The sequence below is a fragment of the Petaurus breviceps genome, unplaced genomic scaffold, assembly GCF_028583685.1.
Source record: "Petaurus breviceps papuanus isolate PSGF00001 unplaced genomic scaffold, PetGlider_PUasm1.0 180, whole genome shotgun sequence".
NCBI lineage: Eukaryota > Metazoa > Chordata > Mammalia > Diprotodontia > Petauridae > Petaurus > Petaurus breviceps.
Window position 1 is genome coordinate 1,061,289 of NW_027185782.1, and position 22,864 is coordinate 1,084,152.

The 22,864-nt window shown below is 41.2% G+C and overlaps 1 protein-coding gene across 9 annotated transcripts in view; it reads right to left on the bottom strand.

Moving 5' to 3' along the window:
* Positions 1–22,864, bottom strand: part of KDM4B (lysine demethylase 4B) — a 286,229-nt gene that overhangs the window by 22,526 nt on the left and 240,839 nt on the right. For 8 of the 9 annotated variants that reach the window (XM_069086768.1, XM_069086769.1, XM_069086770.1 and 5 more), the window contains 7 exons: positions 19,821–20,326; positions 19,345–19,465; positions 16,275–16,453; positions 10,837–11,059; positions 6,435–6,511; positions 5,631–5,686; positions 4,516–4,624 (listed from right to left, as the gene is read on the bottom strand). In XM_069086768.1, coding sequence (XP_068942869.1) covers positions 4,516–4,624; positions 5,631–5,686; positions 6,435–6,511; positions 10,837–11,059; positions 16,275–16,453; positions 19,345–19,465; positions 19,821–20,326 — 1,271 coding nt within the window. The remainder of the gene's footprint in view (positions 1–4,515; positions 4,625–5,630; positions 5,687–6,434; positions 6,512–10,836; positions 11,060–16,274; positions 16,454–19,344; positions 19,466–19,820; positions 20,327–22,864) is intronic. The other variant, XM_069086763.1, reaches the window with a different exon arrangement.

A 22,864-nucleotide genomic window follows, 5' to 3' on the forward strand; every position in this document is an offset into this window, starting at 1 on the left:
TAACATGTGAAGAGAGGGCTGCAGGTTTGGATGGAAAACTGAACCATGATGCACGTAGCTGGGCTTCAAGAGGAGCCATTTGGTACTTACTGATGTAGGCCTCTAGTGACTCCTAGTGGGCACCATGTTACTAGTGTGATCTTACAAACTAAAGAAACTGCACGAAAAATTATAGAAAGCAGCAAGTAGTGTGAGAGAACAGACGGGCTTACTTTACTGGTGTACAAGACAGGTGATCTGATTTAGTCAATAAACATTCCTAGTATCAGAGCATAGAATAACAACCTCCTTTCTATCGAGAACCAGGCCCAAAGTCCTTGCAGACTTCACATGTACTTGACATTCTAAGAACAGATAAATGGGACACTGCTTCTCATACCTAACAGTTCTTCACAGAAGCCCATCATGTCTCAAATAAAGAAATCCCATACACCAGCTATAAACTCTCAACTACAGCAGAAGCTAGTGACCAGCCATGAACTGCCCAATCAAATCAGACCACTGATGGGCACAGTAAGCAGTAGTTAGCCTCTGGTTGCTCCTCAACTCGGCTAAGACGGGTTAGATCTGAAATGCATTTGTATACGAGTGGCTAAGCCATCAGGTGTGGGTTCTCTTAAAGTGCAATGAGAGCTGGTTATCAGTAGGCAGCCTGAGAAGGTGCTTTGGGTCAGGTCTAAGTTGCTAAGCGTTCACATTTTTCTTTCCTACATGGGATCCTGGTATAGTAAGTGCAAACCACAGCCCTGTGAAGTCATCTTTCTTAGCCACAGACATGCCATAATCAGATCAAGAGGGTTGGGCCTGGAATGAGCAATGGGAGGAGATACAAGGTAAGCAAAATGGTGCTAGGCTGCTGGTGGGCAGACTTGCAGGAGTTAAGTGCTTTCCTTGTGAGGCCCCATTAAGCAGTACAAGCGAGCCTTGTGTAAAAGGATTTTTAATTCATCGTTACAAGTGCTGGTAATGAAGAGGATGCATGCTGGAAATGTCAGATGATCCATAAAGAGCCTGTGCGAGAGGATTTATCACTCGGGCGTTGCATTGCTCCATCACTCCACCTGAATAATGAATGCTTTTTACATCCACATTTGTGTACAAAACCCATTTACACAACAGAGGAATAACTCTGGAAGCCAACACAGCCTCTTCGTAATAACCCATCCAATGCCTGGCTGGGCTTGGATCTGGTGGCTGCATGCTTAATGAATTTCTTTCCCCTTCCCAAACACTACCTCGTCCACATGCATCCCTCCAATGCAGACCAACAACTGACCTGGGCCCAACCATGAGTCTGACATTCCAATGCATTGGGCACCCCTAAAGGTATAGCACATTCTTCCTCTGTACCCTCCTCATGTAGCAGTCTCCTCTTTGGTGGCAGCTCCCAGGTGTCTACTGGTACAGAGGACCATGAAAACATCCTGAGAAGCCAATCACCACGCAGGAGATACTGCCCCCGAGTGGACATGTGAGAGTCTGAATACCAAATCCTCAGCCCTTCCTTCGCATTTACCTCTGGGTAAAAACTCACATGGAAGATGAGGTAGCTGGACTAAACTATCTAAACTATCTCTAGAGAAAAGATTACCACCACAGAAAAAATGGCCAAAAGAATACACTGAATCAGTAAGGCAAGCCCCTATTTAACTATAGCAAACCCAGCTCTGGTATATGAATTTCTTTTATGTGTGTGCATAGGGAGTGGGGGAGGGCATGGTAGATGAATGAGGACGTATCTCTGGGTGTTATGAAATTCCTTTAGTTGACCATGGTCTTTTCTTGTTTCACCTTTCCCTATGATACAGGATCTCTTCTTTATCTTCACAGTGGTCTCCAGGCCCTCTGCCCCTCTGTTCTTTCCCAGGACATGGCTTTCCTCTGCCTACCTTCTCCTCCATTCCCTCTCTCAAGTTTCTAGCCAACTCTACACTAGCCTCTACTCAAACCTCAGCCTTTGATTATTGCCACTATCTGCTTTCTATGCTTTAATTCATGAGTTGATAAAAGTAGCTGGAGAAAAAACACAGACCATGTTGTGTACATTACAAATTTATGTATCATATAGGCAAGCCTCTTACCACACCCCCCTTTGCCATCCCACTGAACAAAGTGGTTGTTTCCAAACCTTTTCATCATCAGTTGTCAAGCCTCTTATGGTATCCCCTCCCCCACCATATCAACCTCATACTTCACTGAAAAAATGGAGGCCATCTGCCACAAGTTCTCATTTGTCACATCACTCAGAAGTCTACCTTTTCCCATTATCTCCTCTTTTACCTCCGTAATACATGGCAAACCCTTCTATGTGTACTGTCTGTCAGATTGCCTACTTGCGCTAATTTTCAATATCGCCTTATCTATAAAGGCAGCTAGACAGCACGGTGAATAGAGCGCTGAGCCTGGAGTGAGTTCAAATCCTGCCTCAGATATTGACTAGCTGTGTGACGACCCTCAAGTCACTTAACCTGCCTGCTTTAGTTTCCTCAAATGTAAAATGGGGCTAATAGGAGCACCTATCCCAGGGTTCTTGTGAGAACCAAATGAGATCATATTTGTAAAGCTCTGGTACACAGTAGGTGCTTAATAAAATGCTTATTCCCTTCTTTCCTTCCATACAAACACACTCAGGCCTTCCCTATCCTCACTTGATCTAAGCATCTCTAATAACCATCCCCCTAATGGTTTTCTTCCCTCATTTCAGGGTAGCCTCCTTGAGAGAGCCATCTCTACTTGTCTCTACTTCCTCTGGATTCTAATGTTTTTTGCAAATGGCTCCTGACATCATCATTCAACTGAAACTGTTCTCTTTGAAGTCACTAGAGACAAACCTACCGAGCTGTTCTCAGTCCCCGACCTTGGTGATCTCTCCGCAGCCTTTGGAACTGTCTGTCACAATCCTCCCCTCTCCAGGTTTCCACTACCCTGCTCTGTCCCATTCCTCCTCCCTCTTAACCTCCTTTGCTGGGCCTTCATTAAGTTCAGTGGATGCACTTCATAGATCTGTGCCAGGTCTTTTTCCTCTTCACTCTATACTATCTTGTTTGGTATTCTCATTAGCTCACAAATATCCTACTCTCATTAATATGCAAATGATGCTCAGATATATATATGTCCCCCTAATTTCTCTTCTGAGCACCAGCTGGGCTTTAGACATCTCAAACGCTATACCTCACAGGTACCTCCAACTCACCATGTCTAGAACAAATTGTGACTTTTCCCTCTAAACCCTCCTCTCTTTTCAACTTTCTTATTACCGCTAAGGACACCATCATTCTCCTGGATTCCAAATCTCAGTACCATTTTTGCCTCCTGATGCATATCCCACATATCCAATCTACTGACAAATTTTTGTAATTTTTACTTTCACCACATTTCCAGTTTACGTCCATTTTCTCTGCTCACAAAGCCACCATCCTTTCCTCAGGCCCTTGTCACCTCATGCCTAGGTTATATGAATAGCATTTTGGTTGGTCTCCTTGCCCCAAGTCTTTCCCCACTCCAATCCAAAGTGACCTTATAAAAGCACAGGTCTGATCATGTCACCTCCCTACTCAATAAAGGTCAGGGGCTCCCAATGACCTCCAGGATCAAATATGAAATCCTGTTTGATTTTTTTCTTTTTAAGTACATTTTTGTAATCTTTTTCTTTGGTTATCATCAGAATTTCTCCCCATATCCCTCCCCCTTCCAGAGCCATCCTATATGAGAAATTATATTTTTAAAGGAAAAAAAAATTAAACAAATCTAATCAATACATCAAAAGAGTCTGAAAATATATTCAATGTACCTGCCACTGTAATAATGGATCTCCCACTGTAAAGTAGTGAAGGAGTGCTTTCTCATTTCTATTCTTTAGAATCATACTCATTCAGTGAAATTTTGCCTCTATTTGGCTTTTAAATCTAACATCACCACATCCCTCGTCTTCTTATACACTTTGCTCCCCTCAGTGTATTCTGCAGTCCAGTTACTGGATTGGCCTCCTGACTGTTCCTCACACACGAGAAGCTGGCTCCTGATGTCATACTTTTGCGCTGACTTGCCCATGCTTGGAACATTCTTCCTCCTCCTGGTTCCCTGGCTTCTTTCAAGTTGCAATTAAAGTTCCATCTTCTATAAGAAGTCTCTGCTGCTAATCTCCCTTAAATCTTAGAACCTTCCACCTAAGACTACCCCCAATTTATTCTCTCTCTAGCTTGTTTGTACATAGTCATTTGCATGTTCTCCCTCATTAGACTGTGTGAGTTCTTCAATTATCTGGGTCTACCTTTTGTCTTTCTTTTATATTCTCAGGGCTGGCACAAAGTTGGTGCTTAATAAAGGCTCTGTGACCTATTGAGAGCAGGGAAGGTATTTGTCTTTCTTTGCATCCCCAACACTTAGTGCAGTATGTGGCACATAGAAAAGCTTAATAAACACTTGTTGACTATTCCTTTGGGCAAAGAAAGCAAATAGTAATTCCACAAAAACTTGACAATACAGAACATGGTCTGACATGGCTTAAACACCTACCAATTTCCATCGTTGCTCTGGTATTGCACTGATATCCACAGGGTGACGTTCTATTACATTAAGAAACCGTACTTCTGGGACAGCAATAGCACAGATTACATGGATCCACCTGGACAATTCACAGAAGAGCTTGATTACTAACTTTATTTTCTGGTGAGCTCTCACTTTTTTGTTATTAAAATTATTAATATTCTATTCTACTGCATCCTATCATTCCTTGTTCAGTCATTCCCTGATGACTATACATGTATTTCGTTTGTAGTTTTAACATAAATAATCTACTGCTACTAACATTTTAGTACGGATGGAGTTTTTTTTTTATTGCTATTAATAATCTCCTTAGAATGTAGCACCAGTAGTTGAATCTCAGGATTAAAGCATATGAGCAATTGGGCAATTTTTCTTGTTCAACTCCAATTTTTTCCCCAAAATCTTTGGGGAAATTTAAGAATTTAAGAAATTCACAACTTCACCAACAGTGAATCAGTATTACTATATATAGCCCCTCCAATTAGCACCACTGCTAGCTTAATCTGTATGAAGTAATATCTCACAATTGTTTTAATGTGTGATTCTAAACAGTTTTTCATGTGGTTGGTGATTGAACAGTCATACTGTATTGACTACTCATTTTGCACAAAGACATGTACTAGCTAAAGTAGGGCTGTGCTGATCAATAATTATCCCCATTTTACAGAGAAGAAAATTGAAGCTTAGGAAAGCTTATGTAGATAAGAAGGTGAACTGGGACTTAAACAAGTCTCCTGACTCCATGTTCAGTACTATTCTCACAAAACTACAACATGGTTCCTGGTGTTAAGGAGTTCAAAAGACAGATTATGAGATGGGATATTTAGACATGGCTGATGTTACTGTCCCCCAACCATAATCTCTTTGACTAATATTTGGGTCTTACTTGGTATCTGAAGGGTCAGTGAAACCACCATCAGGATAAAAAAAGTAAAGTTTGAATATCATCTTTAGTACAGAGAGCAATCATTTCTTCTTCCTTGCTGCTCCCAGTCAGAACCACCCACAATAGAGGAAGAGTCATGATGTGCTAATATGTAAGCTCTAGGGCCAAACAGTCCAAAGAAGATAAAAACCCTTCCTACCTTTTATCAGTTGTCATCTGAAGAGCTCCTCCCCTGAGGTTACACAAACAGCATTCCTACAGAGGAAAACCATTGTACAGATTAATGGTAAAAGCTACCAGACCGTTCCCACTCAACTTTCCTTCCACATAGGGGATCTTACTCACTGTCCCAGTAGAGTATCTCTTGGGGGCAGATCCTTAAATTAACTCTTCAAGAGTAACAAAAACACCTGGCATTTCTATAAGGCTTTAAAGCTTCCAAACCCAACCCAACCCACTCCCAACTACCTTGTGACCTAGGTAGTACAAGTATTGTTATCCCCATTTAACATGGGAGGCAACTGAACCCCACAAGGGTTAAGTGAATTGCTCAGGGTTCATACAGTGAGATAAATGTCAAAACCAAGGTTGTGAACCAGATCTCAGCATCACAGAGAGCACTTTATTTCAGTCCCAGCTGTATTTCAGCAGGTATATACTCAACAATAAACCTCACACACAGTAATCCAATCTCTGCCTGAAAATTAGTGATGGGACAATCTAGCGATTCCAAATCTGGTATTCTTTCTACTATTATCAGGCTATCTCTTTCATATCTACTCTTATAGGCTGTCTAATTCAATTCTTTCAGTTTATAGAAGACAGGTTTGGAGAAGGGAGCAATCATGCCTAACATCACAGAGTTGCAAGGAAACTGTGACAGAGACCCAAGTTCTATCCCAATTCTAACTCTCAGCCCCAAAGGCCTGAAGATCAGAGGCTTTTGAATGCCTATGAGCAAAGCCTGAAGAACAAAGAGCCTTGGCAGTAAGGAGTATGTTACCGCTGTCCAGGCATTGGCTGTGCACCGGGAACAGGTCCAACCTTCATTTACCAGATCAGGACGGATTCCGTAGCAACCTGAAAGAAGGCAGAGATCCAGAGCTCAGATGCTATGTCATTGGAAGCTGATGGGCACAGTTGTTGGTGGGATTTAAAAGGCCTTCCAGAATTCACTGCATTTAAGATAATTGTTCTCTTTTACCATCCTCTTCACCTTAATTCAGGCCACTGCACACAGTGTGAAACAAAAGGCTTTGGGGCAAAAGAAGCTAGGAATGGTTCATTTAAAATGCTAATGTTATAGAGAAAGAAAACTAAAATCCCCTTTACATGGGGTTGATTCTGGATAAGTCCAAGCTATCAACCTAAAATATTAATTCCAAAATTGCTAAGATAGTTTATGTACTTAGTTATAACATTTTTCTGTTATAAAAGTTCATTATCAAAGCAGCTGAAGACTGGTTACTGCATCTGACAAATCAACTTTTTGTGACATTCTGATTGGGTAATAATTAAAATGAAAATATCAATACAGTTAGGTTCCTAACAACCCCAGTACCACAAACAAGAACTACTTGAGACATACACTGAAAAGAAATCAATATTGGCTACACAAGTCTATTCCATCAAAAGGATCTTTTGGTCATTGACAGGCTATGCAAGCAAATCCAAATCAAGCCCTGGAAGTGGGGAAGGGGATGGAAGCCCAGGGCTGACTGGCTCAGGGTTTGGAAAACCAATCAAGAAAGGGATGTAAAATAGAAACTAGCCTACATAAATATTTCAGTTGGGAACATCAGAGCTGCATGCAATCGAATGACATTTTAGTGCTTATTTCCTGCCTCTGAAATCCCAAGGGAAAGGTTCTGCACTGGGGAAGTGATTGTCCTAAGAATGCATCTCCTACAGGAGGTTTCAAGTAACAGAAAGACAGCACAGAGTGTGAGCAGACATGGCCAGGACACTATACCATCAGTTTCATTCTCCAATAGAGACAGATTGGCAGTCCAAGTAGAAAAGCCAAGATAGCCACTCAAAAAAAAAAAAAAAAGACACTTTAGTACAACCTAAGTTGTACAACCTAAGGAGAAAGCCAGATGATGCTGGTTCAGGAGATGGAAAGCCAAGCTGGAGAAAAGCTTTAATTTCACCCTTATGTGCTGACGGATGGATAATTCTTCCCCAAAACATAGCTCTGCCTGGTTGGAAAGTTCCCTTATGCACTGCTAGAGAAGGTAGAAAGCCAGATTAGAATCTAAATCCTTATCTAAGCATGAAGCAGAGCAGCTAGGGATTATAGTCTATGGGTGGATAAGGGATACTGAAGTTCTAGGTTATCACCCTAGTTCTATAAGCACATTTAAACAGAGCTGGTAGGATCCTGGACTCCAAGGAGCAACAAGGGAACTGAACTCTTGTTCTCATTTTAATTCTTTATCAAAGATATTTGTGCTGAACTCTGTGGTGACCTCTTATCTACAAGGCTGAAACCATGAAAAGTAATTTTATTTGATAAGAAGTAGATGTGACCTTCTCTCCCAAGGTCAAATAGTTGATCAATATTCTATCATACTACTCAGTTCAACTGCAAAACTCAACTGGGTACTGCCACCAGTGTTTCAAATTATTGGCACAAAACTCACGATACTATTATCTGCTGTTTTGAAATCCTCTCTCCAGCTAATATCTAAGCAAAAAAGCAAGGCCGCAGCAAGTCTAAGGTTTTTCCCAAAGGGCTCAAACAACGGCAGGCTGATCTCTCTTCTCTCTAATTCTCCCTACTATTTTCTCCCCCAAGGTTTAGCAAGACAGCCCTAACGGTTACTGGTCACCTAATCAATCTATAGAACAGGTCAGAACAAAAAGATTCTTTCCAAAAATGACTTGAAACTTTTATGAAATAAGCACTAAGCTAGCACATGAAAATTAACTTCAGGGTGAGTGAATGAGGGGAAGGAATAATACTAACTTTCCAAAAAGGACAAAGATCTAAGTTATAGCTCTTTCCTCTACCTTCAACAGGGAATATAAATTAAATGTCTTCCTTTTCCTTTCCCAGACAGAGGGCTCAGGGGATTGACCCATTCTTCCTTTCCCCTCTAGACTGTATTCCAACCCTTCCTCCCCCACCCCCCATTCCACTCCAACTCTAGGGCTCACTCTTCCCTTCTCATGATTGTGGGTCTGAGGCCCCTCCAGCTCTCTGATGTGAGCAGTTACATGTGCTCCACATCACTTCAATGAGCTTGGAGTCCCCAACTATAGTCCTGCTGGTAAGATGGAGAACCATCAGCCCCTTCCTGTTTACCCTGCCACCAAGGCTGCCTTACCTTTCCCCTTCATTCCAAAGTTTCTATCTAATAAGTGCTGCTCCTATAATATGAATTCCTTGAGCATAGAGACGACCTCCCTTTTCTACTATATCTTCATGGCTTAGCTTAGTACTTCTGTTCATTCATCTATCCATCCATCCTTTCCTAGAAGCTTGATCTTTGGGTTATTGCTCCCTTTTTGCACAGAAGCAAGAAACAAATAAGCTAGTTTCATGACCACTACATTGTACCTGATTGATCTCTGCTAACCTATGGAAGGAAACAAGGTACCCTTACCACGGGAAGAAGAATAAGAGTCTCTTTCTACTGCACCACAGCGCCACAATTAAATCCAACCATTCACCCAAAAGCTTTATTCTAACTTCCCGAATCAAATTCCTGGACATTCAAAAAATATCCAGATCAACTCATTTTAATTTATATATTTAGAAATGCTAATGAGGCAAAGTGGCCCTAAAGGCAGGGAAGCAACAAGGAGTCATGCACAGAGGAAGAGGAAAGGACATAAATCCCGGAAAATTAGCACACAGAGTAGTGACTGTAGGATGATCTAATGCAGACCAAGAACATGGTTGTCCCCTACCCCTGAATCCAAGCGTTTTTCCGGTTGGGAAAAGACATTAAGCAATTTCCTATCCCGATTTTTTTGTTGTTCAGGTGTTGTTGTTTTTTTGTTTTGTTTTGTTTTTAAAGCAATTGGGGTTAAGTAACTTGCTCAAGGTTACATAGCCAGTTATTTCTGGGTATGGTACTAAGTATCAGAGCCTGGATTCAATCCCAAGTCATCCTGACTCTGGGGCCGGTGCTCTTATTCACTGCACCACCTGGCCGCCTCTAAGCAACTGGGGTTAAGTAACTTGCTCAAGGCTACAGGGCCAGGTGTTTCTGGGTAGGTGCTAAGTGTCTGAGCCCAGATTCGATCCCAGGTCATCCCAACTCTGGGGCTGGTGTTCTTACTAGCTGTGCTACCTGGCCGCTCCTGTTCAGTTGTTTTTTAGTTGTGTCTGACTCTTTGTGACCCCATTTGGGGTTTTCTTGGCAAAGATACTGGAATTGTTTGCTATTTCCTTCTCCAGCTCATTTTACAGATGATGAAACCAAGGCAAATAGGGTTAAGTGACTTGCCCAGGGTCACACAGCTAGTAAGTATCTGAGGACAGATTTTAATTCAGTCTTCCTGACTGGCATTGCATCTGCTGTGCCACTTAGGTGCCCAAGGGCATCAATTTAACAATTCTGTTCATGAAGAATTCAAGAAGGCAGTTCTGTAAGAGAAAAGTCAGTAGAAAAGTACTCAGTGAAATAAAGGGTCTCCTTCTAATGAAATACTGTCATAACAGGAGCCCAAACTATAATTGAAAATATACCTGACTGCTCTGCAGGAGTTTAGTAGTTACTAAATTCTGCCCCTAAGGTTTCTAGAAGGGGTCACTCTAAGATTGAATAGAAAAAGAAAGACACTACATCTACCATGCTTGTCTTTTCTTTCTGTGCTGATGTAATCTCCATGGACCTTTAACTTACATGATAGAAGGTCAATCTTTTTTTTTTTTTAACATCTGTGTTTTTTGCCTAATCATGTGACATAACCTCTCAGGTTTTCTATGTGATGTATAGCATCCAAGAGTTGCCAAACCACAAAGAAAACCAGAAGCTTCAGAAAATTCAAAATGGAAATCAACTTGAGATAATGTAAAGCTTTTTGAAGAAGTCAATGAACAAGGACCGTAGTCCTATTGTGTAGTGATATGAAATAATGTATATATTATGGCAATGTGAAAACCTATACCTTGTGGGTGTAGATCAGACCTGCACAACCTACAGTAAGTAAAAGCAAGTAAAAACCATTCAAAGATGCTCTATAAGTAGAAAGACTTCAAATACACAAACCAACCAAAGGTGTGTCTTGAGCAATCTCATTATTTCCCAACCAGCAGATCTCATTTGTCAGAGACATCAAAGAGGCCTGAATTTTTTAAGAGGACCACAACCACCCACACTCCCTTATACCTGTACTTTCCCCATCAGCCCTCACTTTCCTCAGCCCCTATGTGAAGTGCATTAACTCACTGGCATGAACTTGCAAGTAGCATTTGGCGCAGGCAATGAGGAGGCTGGTTCCATCGTCACCAATGTAAGAATTTGCAGGGAGAGGCTCAGTATTCTCACCACTTGAAGTAAAACACATTTCTGGGATCAAGGGCTTGGTCTTCTGTCCACACTTGGAAAGCTGAAGTAGTGAGGAGGTCTCTCCCAGAGAGGCCTGGGAAGTCTCTTTATCTGTCTGTAAGGACTTAAAAAAAGTAACATAGCAGTCAGTGTTAAGTAAAATCTTTCCTCTAATAGGTGGGTAGAGGGCTCTTGTTCCAAAACATTCACCATATAAATGTCAGCTCTATGTCAGGGGGAACAAAGTAAAAGAATTCATAGTTTTGTGATGTGGGCCACAGATAATGGCATCACTGGAAAAATGATTATCGGGCCTCCTATTAAAAACCTTCTATGATGGAAACCTCACTATCTAATCCTGACCAAGGAAGGGAACCCATTCCACTTCTGGGTATGCTTATTGGCCATAGTGCTGGAAATCTTGCAGCAAATGTGGACACTCCCTATAAGTCTCCAAGATCAACAACAGGCTTAGGAACTAGCTTTCAATAGGCTCTAAGAGACTTATGTTTGATATAAAAAAAAAAAAAAACCAGATCACTGAAGCCTGAGTTTATCCAAGGTCACAAAGTACTTGGGATCTGAGAGTTTCCCTTCCCCAAAGAGTTGAAGAACAAGAGACAACCCCTCACTGAAAGCCAAATATCCTATTCAGGAGTGCTGACAACAAGTCAGGCCATTATACAAATGGCTAGGTAACAGCAGGTAGGACAGTCGCCAAATGTTTACTGGTACTCATAAGGTTTTCAGTACTGCTTTGATGTCTTGTGGCACAGTAGTGATCCTAAACTTTTTTTTTTTTTTGCTTTTTGGAGGGGAATTGGGGTTAAGTGACTTGCCCAAAGTCACATGGCTAGTAATTGTCAAGTGTCTGAGGCCAGATTTGAACTCAGGCCCTCTTGACTCCAGGGCCGGTATTCTATTCACTGTGCCACCTAGCCTCCCCGATCCTAAACTTTCAAGAGCGATGCTAAAAAGGATAATGACAAATGCTGGAGGGGATGTGGAAACTGAGACCCTAATGCACTGTTGATGTAACTGTAAACCATTCTGGAGAACAATTTGGAACTACACCCAAAGGGCTATAAAACTGCATACCCTCTGACCCAAAAATACCACTACTAAGTCTGTACCCCAAAGAAAAGGACCTATACAGTATTTACAAAAACATTTATAGCAGTTTTTTTATGGTGGCAAAGAACTAGAAATCAATTGGGGAATGTGGTATATGACTGATGGAATACTATTGTGTGATAAGAAATGATGAGCAGGATGCTTTCAGAAAAACCTGGGAAGATTTATCTGAACTGATGCAATGTAAAATGAGCAGAGCCAGAACAATGTACACAATAACAGCAATACTGTAAAAATGATCAACTGTAACTTAGCTACTTTGATCAAGACAATGACCCAAGATGAAAAATACTATCTACCTCCAGAGAGAGAGAACTAATAAACTGAATGTAGATTGAAGCATACTTTTTAAAACTTTATTTTTCTTTTTTCTGGATTTTATTTTGCAGCATCGCTAATATGAATATGTTTTGAATGACTTCACATGTATCACACTGCCTGACTTACCAAGGAGGGGGAGGTGACAGAGGGAGGAAGAAAATCTAGATCTTACAATTTTTTAAAATGTTAAAATTATCTTTATATGTAACTGGGAAATGTTTAATGAAATAAAAATGTATTTTAAAAAAGAAAGCTATGCCAACAGATCATAAGATTTGACAGGTGGCAATGAACAACTTGTCTGTTGATCAAAGCTCAATCTGACTGACAAGTTTGGAAAGGCCCATCACTGGACTGCTGTGTCATGGGGCGATACATTTTTTAGCCACGGCCAGTTCTTAAAGATTAAGTTATTGTTTACATTCTCTTCCCCCAGCAAAAAACCCTAAGTAGAGGGGCGGCCAGGTAGCACAGCGAGTAAGAGCACCAGCTCCAGTGTTGAGAAGACCTGGAGATCGAATCCCGGGCTCAGACACTTAGCACCCACCCAGAAACACCTGGCCATGTAATCTTGAGCAAGTTACTTAACCTTAATTGCTTAGGGGCGGCCAGGTGGCTCAGCGAGTAAGAACACCGGCTCCAGTGTCGGGATGACCTGGATCAAATCCGGGCTCAGATACTCAGCACCACACCCAGAAATAACTGGCCATGTAACCTTGAGCAAGTTACTTAACCCCGATTGCTTAAAAAAAAAAACAAAACCCTAAGTAGTCCTTCATACACCTCATTAACTGAGTGGACTGGTTACGTAATCATAAATCAGAGTTGGAAGGGATCTTTGAGCTCACCTCACCTATGCACTATCTTTGCATAGGAATCCTCTTGAAAATATTCCTGACTAAGGGTCATTCAACTTCTATTTGATGGCCTCCAATAAAGATAATTTTGTGACAATTTTTGTCACAATTGACAATTTGTCAATTTTATGACAATTGTGACCATTTTGTTAAAATAAGTTTTGTTTTTTTTTAAATCACCGTCATTTCCAGATGTTATTTTCTATCTGCCTCCTCCTCCCCCCCCCCCGATAAACAAAAACAACTGGAACACTGAGGGAGGCTGGCAGCCCAACATTTTAAACCAATAGTCATCTGCCTCTCTACTGAGAGTAGGAAGGAAGTAATAATAATGATAAAAATAATAGTAATAGAAGGAAGAGGAGGAGATGATGACGACGACATTTATATAGCACTTTAAGGTTTGCAAAGTGCTTTACATACATCATTTGATCCTCACAACTCTGTGAGGAAGGTACTATTATTATCATCATTTTGCAGAAGAGGAAACTGAGGTTAAGAAGTTAAATGACTTGTCCAGAGCTACAAAGATAACAAGTGTTTGAGGAAGGATCCAAACTTGGGTCTTCTTGACTTCAAGTCCAGAGCACTAGCCAAGGTGACACCTAGCAAGAGATGTTCCTTATCTTTAGTTATTACAGAAACTCAGTGCCTGGTTTCATCTTAGTTTTCATTTCTATTCTTTTTGTCACTGTATATATTGTTCCCTTGGTTCTGTTTATGTCACTCTGCATCAGTTGATCTGAGTCTATGAATTCTTCATATTCACTGTTTCTCATAGAATAACATTACATTACATTCAAATAGACAACTATTATGCCATTCTCCAGACATGCATCTTGCTTCCTATTTTTGGACACTACAAAAAGTGCTGATGTGAATATTTTGGGAATCATGAGGTTTTCCTTTCTACCTCTGACCTTGGTATATTTGGTAATGGGGAATCTCTGGAGAACTTTAATTGATAGTGAGTTTTCCTTTACTTTGATTCTACTGCTGGTGTACAGCCTTCCACAGTTCTGTGCACTGGGAACATGTGCAATCAGAAACCTACAAACACAGAAACAGCGCATGTCTAACAAAATGCATGTACTTCCTTTAATCCTGGAGGAAAACTAGAACACTAGCCTATTTACAACGGGTACCTGACTCTGTGAATCTGAGATGCCACTCTGACAATGCCTCCACTTCTTCTAAAAACTGTCACTATTCCCCACGTGAGGTAAGCTGTGAAAATTTATTTTTCACACATATGGAAGCACAAACTTTGGGGATTTAGTGCTGGAGGATTTTATGGAGTAGGGATGGGGGAGGACCTGTTTTAGAATTCATGAAGCAGGTTGTCCTGCATGCCTCAATTTGTGATGTATATTTGACATATAAGGCACCATGAGATTTGGTTCTGAACATTTTACTTAACAACAGTAGTTAAGAAAATTCTTATTTTTGACCAAACTTCCCAAAACTCTGAAATCCAATAGCACTTTTTGGCAATGAAAAGAAAGGAATGTGCTTAGTGACAACACCTAGGCATTATCTCTTAATTTGTTTCTTTTTCTTTTTTTTGGAGGGGGCAGGGCAGGGCAGTTGGGGTTAAGTGACTTGCCCAGGGTCACATGGCTAGTAAATGTTAAGTGTCTGAGGCGGATTTGAACTCAGGTCCTCCTGACTCCAGGGCCAGTGCTCTATTCCAGGAGTCTTAGTGTTCCAAATTCCTCTTCTCCCTTTCCTTGGCCTACTGAGCAGAAGTCTCTCCCTAACAAATACCTGAATGACTGCTCTAGGATAGATTCTGTTTGAAAGTATAGCCTTTAGTTGGTAATAAAGTTCCCAGAGAACCTATGGGACTACGTATTTATTCTATCAAAAAAGTTCCAATGAGATGGAAACAATCATCTTAAAAAGAATCTAAAAGTGGTACACTGTTGAGTCCTAAAATCTAACAAATTTGCCATGTGTTGCTATTTCTATCCCAATGGCTAGGATCTGGCCATAAAAGGGCCATACAGTATTTGCATTTGAATTTGGGGAAAGAACAATCTGCAAATTTATATTTAAAAAAAATTAACCATTTATACAACTCTTAAGTTTTCATAAAATTACATTTTTGTAAAAATGGAAAACTAGTGTTAAGATGTGTCTTCAGTATCTATACCACTTTCTGCTCCTCCTGATTGGGAACACATAGCTGAGTGTCATGTACACTGAGTGCTTCCAACACTGACCATTTCATTCAAAGTTCTAAATTCCAAGTCAGAGGGACAGACTTTTCCTCCAAGAACAACACAGAATGTGGAAGGGGGAAGTACATGGGAGATTTTCCATACTGACTCAGCACCACTGTCATCTCACTTACACCTACACTTTTTCTTTTTTAAGGCAATCAAGGTTAAGTGACTTGCCGAGTAGCTGAGGCTCAATCTAAACTCTGGTCTTCCTGACTCCAGGGCTGGTGGTCTACCCACTGTGCCACCTACCTTGTCCCATCATCTACAGGTTCAATACTTGTGAAATCTATGATTTCACAAATAAGGGTTTTCCTTTTACCAATACAGATCACAGTATTTTATGTTTTTAAGTAGATGGTTTATTTGGCCAAAAAATAAAATTTCCAGAAGCCAATATTTTGGTGGAGACCCTTCCTGAAGTTAGCAAGACCAGTTCTTAGATGACAGATATGGTTTTCTGCTGGAACCAATACATAACCAACCAAAGCCTTCCCATCTTGGTGAGATCCATCAAAATTTGTCTTCCCCTGACATAACCTTCAAGAGACAAGGGTTGTCTTCTATGGAAGACAAGCTACAGAAAAAAAGGTGTCAGTGAAGGCTCTACTTACGACATTGTGCTAAAATGACCTGATTTTTAGTTTTTAGAAATAGATTCTAGAACCCATAAAAATTCAACTCTGAGCCTTCTTTAAGCAAAGCAATCACTAGTAACTAGTAACAACAGGGGATAGAGAACATTAAAATCCACCTTGCAACAATTCTGCTAACAGGAAATTCTCAGCAAAGTGGCAATTACCTGGTTATATGGATAGAAGAGAGTACAGACAGCACAATATGGCTCTACCAGGGCTGCGGCTGCATTGAACTTCTTCTCTGCCTGGAAGTTATGTACTTTATTCTTCCACTGGAGGGAAAGTAAAGACTTCAAGGCCTCAGGATCACTCACATCCTCTTCTCCAGAGAAGGGAAACGCTTCTAGAATGAAATGAATGAGAGCAGGAATGGGGGAGGAAGAAAAGGGAGAATTTTTTTTTTAATGAGGGGGATAAAAGGAAAAAAGGGGTAAGAAAAGTAAGGAGCAAATCTTTAGTGCCAACAAAAAATATACATCTCAAAAACAATATAAAAAATGAACACAATCAAGGACAGTGCATTTCACTGCCTTTGCCTGAAGCATATGCCTTTAACTCAGCTCAGGATGTACATATACAACCTACAGAATCCATTTAACACTTATTAAATACCAACACATACATGGTACTGTGCTAAGTGTTGGACAGACAGCAAAGTTTATATAAAACAAGATTCCTGCCCCTCCTGCCCGGAATTTACAGTCTAGTAAGGTGAGAAGACACATAGATAATTATAATATGCACTTACATGATATTTATATGGTAATAATTTGTCTTGCACAAAGTAGTTGCTGAATTGAACTGATGGACACCAGAGCTGGAGCCTTAAGTCCCTCTTCATCTTTGCTTCTTGGCTTTTTCTAAATCTCATTTAATAACTCACCTTTTGCAAGAAGCCTTTCCTGTAATGGGCCTTCATTATCTCTCATTTATCCTCTATCTAGTGTGTACAAAGTAGTTTACATGTAGTCTCCCTGCCACCTCCCCACCCCCTAATTAGATGGTGAGCTCCTTGAGGGCAGGGACTGTTTTTGTCTCTTTCTATCTTCAGCACTTAGCATAGTGCCAGGCACATATACATTCTGTTGACTTCACTAAGGACCCCTACAGTGGCCAGATATGAGCACCCCCTGTCTAGTATCTTTGCTGCTGGATCTGCACTGTGTGGACACAGTTCAAATTCTTTATTCATTTATTCACACGCAAGCTTCCTAGAAGGTTCAACTCAGGTATTATTTCCTACATAAAGTTTATCCTGATTCCCCTATTGGCTTTGTCCTCCCTACACCCCCCAGAATTACTTTCTATTTATTATTAACATTTCATGTTTATAATAGTAATAGCTATTATTTATAGAACATCAACTATGTGCTAGGGCACTGTGACGAGCATCATTTATTTATTTATTTTAAAGCAATCGGGTTTGCTCAAGGTTACACGGCCAGTTATTTCTGGGTATGGTACTAAGTATCAGAGCCCAGATTCGATCCCAGGTCATCCCAACACTGGAGCTGGTGCTCTTACTTGCTGAGCCACCTGGCCACCCCTAAGCAATCGGGGTTAAGTAACTTGCTCAAGGTTACACGGCCAGGTGTTTCTGGGTGGGTGCTAAGTGTCTGAGCCCGGATTTGATCTCCAGATCATCCCGACACTGGAGCCGGTGCTCTTACTCGCTGTGCTACCTGGCTGCCCCAAGCATTTTTTAAACAAGTATTATCTCATTTGATCCTTACAAAAATGGGAGGTAGGTGCTATTATTACCCCCATTTTACAGTAGAGGAAACTGAGACTGAGGTTAAAAGTATCTGTTATGTCTTCTATAGAAAAAGGCTTAACACAATGCCTATCATCTAATTGACATTTGATAAATGCTTACTGAATGACTATGAAGTGTCTGCAGAGTAGAGAGAATACTGTGTTCATCACTGCAGGAGACATTGTCTAGCTAAGACCTGGTTCCTGCGGTGTTGCACAGTGGGTAAAGCCTTGGAATCATAAAAGGCAGGGTTCAAGTTCTGCCCCTCACTGATACTAGGTGATCATGAGCCTTACTTCTCAATGCCACTGCCCACTCTTTTCCAGTGTTCCTTGCCAACTTCTATTTCATTGAGGTTTGACAAGTCAAACAGCACTCCCTCTGCTGCCCAGGGCCTTTTACTATTTCTTCTATTTAGGATTACAGGCCCAATTATTTAGAGCCCCCTTCACTTCACAGGTGAGGAAAGTGAACCCAATGAAGTGACTATGAACCCAATGAGAAGTGACTAGCTTGTATTTAAACTGAAGTCTCCTGGCCAGGATCCACAGCAATGGGAATGAACTTCCCCCCTTATGTTAGACCTCGCACATCTCACTATTTGACACCCCCCTGCACACCTGCCCCCTTCCTCCTGAGGACTCTTCCAACAGGGGTTGGCAGGGAGCAGACCAAGGTCAAGCAGCCTAACCCAAATGAAACCACACTGCTTCTGCTCAGGTCACATTACGTCTCTCAACTCTCTAATCATTCTGTTTCTAGTTGCCACGATAACCTTTACAGACAGGTCTGACTTGTTCTAAAATTCTCAGTGTCTCCCTATTTCCTTATGATAAAATGTAAACTCCTCTTCCTAGGATTCAAATGACTTCACAATCTAGCTTCACCAACCATGCCAGAGATGGTTCCCATTTATCATCAAAGCACACTCTTTTCTAGTGCAAACAGGTCCACTGTCATGCCTTTTCACAGACTATCCTCCCAGCCAGGACAGTCTCCCCTTCACTTCAGGCTCTTTGAATCCTCAGTGCCCCTTGAAGGCTGCACTCAGCTGTCCGGTGCTCGGTCTGTCACATACACACACACACACACACACACACACACACACACACACACACACACACACACACACACACACACACACACATCTGCCAAAAGAAATCCCCCAAAGGTCAGGGACCACTGTGTCTATATTTGTGCTTGATAAGTGTTAGGTCATAAATATCTGTTTATATAAGAGGGCACTTGGGGCTGTGACAATTTGTGTTTGAAAATTCCTTACCATTCTACACATCTCTGGTCTATGTATTAATATCTATGTTAGAACATTTTATAAGCCAATATTTAAAACTTCAATCTTGCTGATGTTGAATATACTTGATGTGAAACCACAACACAAATTTTAATATCCTTTATCAAACTATTACTAGGCCAGACATGATGACAGTACTGGGCTTCAGGCAAATTTACACACTCACCCTCATCACTTGAGCCCTCTTGTTTGACAACGGACAATGGGGATCGAGTTGGCGGTTTACCCAGGGGATGACGCCGGCTCTTCTTGATCTCCATTTTCAATTTGGAAAAGGTGGATGGGGCCTGTAAAAATGGAAACTACTTAAAGGAAATGCTCTGAGAAGCAATGTACAGAGCCCAATTTAGGATTACCTATTATTCAAAGAAACTGCACTTCCTTTTTTGCTCCCCATCTTCACCCTTAGCCAAGGTCAATAACTCATTGTGCCAAGAACAGCCAGCACCCCTTTCTGTTATCTGACCCACTCTCCCCACACTCAAGTAATTTTGTTAGCTCTATCTCCCACAGATGATGCTAGTTCAAATTCTGCTCATAATCAGAAACAGAATTTGCTTAAGAAGCAATTTCTCCTAAAGTATTAATGCCTCCTGTTTTCTGATGCTAGAATTAGCCAGCCTCTTCTCTTATGACAATTACCTGAACCTCACTGGCCTTGGGACTCATCTCCACCTGTTCAGCTTCTCCCCTTTCTTCTTCCTTCACTGTTAGCTCCATGGGGACAGTCTGTTCCCTCCAAATCTGGCCTTTCTGAGCAAAGTGCTCGAGTGTCTGCTGGCAAGATACATGCTCTTTGTCAAATACCACCTTATTGGTCCGTGGAACCACATAAAGCATGGGAATGATAGGTCGCGGCTTAAAGTCATCCTCTTCGCTGGGCACCTCAGAGGGGTGGACAATGTTCAGGGGGGTGGTTAAGGGAAAGCTCTCTTCTGTGGCAGCAGACACTGGTGCTAGTACAGGGGGCTCCAGGGTGGGAGGCGGCGGTGGGGGGACCTCTTCATCTGTACAGAGCTGGGGTGGAGGTGACAACAACTGAGGTGGCTGAGGCGGGTGGTGGTGGTGGTGGTGGTGATGGTGGTGGTGATGCTTCTTCTTCTTATCACCTTTGGCCTTGGGGGCACGGATCTTGGTCTTACCATCCCCTGGTCCAAGAAATTAAAAGTGTGTTGTTACTGACAGGTATCAACATTGTCTAGCAATGCATCAACAAGGATTTACTGAGTGGGCTTCATCTATTAGAACGAGGGGATTCGAAAAGAAGACCCCTAAGGTTCCTGCCAATTCTAGATCTATGATCCTGTGAGTGCAGGATTAGCATTTTATCAGAAGCGATGAGGAACATAAGTTGTCTAAGACATGGACTTTACTCACAAGAGGCTTACAATCTAGCTGGGCACACAAGATACATACAATAAACATTTAGTGGGCAAAGCAATCAATAACAGAGCATTAAATGTTATATGGTCTACACCAGAGGTGTCAAACATGTGACCAGAAGATTGCATATGGTCTACAACACTTCCAGATGTGGCCTATACCAGAATAAAATGCAATTGGGAATTATTTAACGAAATAAATAAAAACACATTAAAACATAAGATAATTACATCTTAAAAACTAGGACAATATGCAGCCTGAAGCCATCCTGCATTTCTATTTGAATTGTACACCACTGTCTAAGGGACAAGTCTGTTTCTGATTGTGGCTACCATATCAGAATATCTTTTATATTTGTTGCCTCTATGCTGTCCACACTGTCCCTAGAAGAAATCCTTACTACCGCCATTCTAGATCATTGTCATAGCCCCCATCAGGTCTCTCTATTTCTACTCTTTGCCTCTTCCAATTCATTCATACCACTGCTAGAAAAATCTTTCTTATGTAGCAGACTTGCACAACTTGCAACCAGAAGGCTGCTTACGGTCCACACATTTCCTCTACATACAAAGGATGTTTTCCTCTACGTTTCTAAGGGCTGCCTAAAATCCTTTGGTGGGCTGAAAGTTGTGCAGATGTGTTATATAGTGTCTCAAAAGTTTTAGTGCAGTTTTAGGCTTACATAACTTAAAACTGTGCAAAGACAATCAGTATACCCTGTACATTGCAATGATGGAGCAATTTTTCTACCGTAAATCTTCAGAAGCTTCCTTTTGCCTCCTGAGTTAAGTTCAAACTTCTGTGGCTAATATTAAAGGTTCTGTTGGACCTGTCAAACAACCTCACAACACTTCTGCTGCCTTACCTCCATCACTGCCCTTCACATACTCTATGCCCAAACTGAATGGGGCTGCTCTCAGGTCTCCCAATGAATCCGAAGAACCAAGTACCTCTGTTCAAGCTATTCCCTACCCCAGAACACCCTTCACTCTTCCTACCTCTTTACAGGAAACACCCATACCCATCCTTTAAAAGTCAGTTCAAATGGTACCTCTTCCAAGGTGGTGCAGGAGACAGAAGACTTGGATTCAGATCCAGCCTCATTCACTTACTAGCTATATGACCACAGGCAAATCGCTTAGCCTTGTTTTCCCCAATAACAGCACCCACCCCATCCGGTTGTCATGAGAATCAAATGAGATAAACATTTTCCCAATGCTTAGCCCAGTGCCTGGCACATAGTAGGCATTTAATAAATACTTGTTGACTAGCACAATGCTTTGCAATTCTACAGACATTCAACTATAATATGAAGCGTTATATATCCTATCTCTGTCTATGTGTTATCCCTTTAACCAGACTTGAGGACAAAGATACTGTCTCAATTCCAGTATCTTTCCTCTGTTAATTATTTCCTGTTTGTCCTGCATTCAGCTGACTTTGTACATCTGTCTGCATACTGTCTCCCCATTAGACTGAAAGCTCCTTGGGGGCAAATGCTGTCTCCTGCCTCTTTTTCTAGGCTGAGTGCATAAGCACAGTGCCTGGCTTCAGTGCAGCCACTTAACATTTACTGACTGAATGAACCTGCCTAATACTTAGCACAGCATTTTGCAGACAGTAGGTACTTCATCTTAGTGAATGCACTAGTGTGGACTGGAAGCCTTAAAGGAGGCTCCAGGAAGAGGCAGGACTTGGAGTAAATAGCATGGGAAAATGGTGCTAATGGTATGTGCTTAAATGTGGACACAAGAATAAACATGCAATGGGGAAGAGAATGAGGAACACAGGAAGACTGCAAAAGAAGCAGGCTTAACTTGAGTAGAATTCACATTAAGTAATCATGAGAAATACAGTTCAATGGATGGGTAGGAACAGATTAATTTATTAAATAAGTTATTTTAAATAAGATTACTACCCCAGAAAATGCATCTATTGTGTCACTGCTAAAATATTTGGCTATCTTTTGAACAAATTTGTTTTTCCAAATAGTTATGGGAGTAAATAGCCTTCTCACTTTATAAGCAGGAAAACTTCCAAGTTCACTGATTCCCTCAATAACCATTTTATTAAGTATCCACTATGTACAACTAATGTATACTGAGAGCAATAATAATTAAGACATGATTCCTGTTCTGAGGAAGTTCACAATCTACCAGGGGGACATATAATACATATATAATACACACAAAAACAGGATTATAGAAAATGTGCAATGCAAAAAAAAAATTTATAATGAAAGCATAGGACAGGTACAAAGTGCTATGCACAGTTTGAAAAAATATTTCTGATTCTGAAGTAGC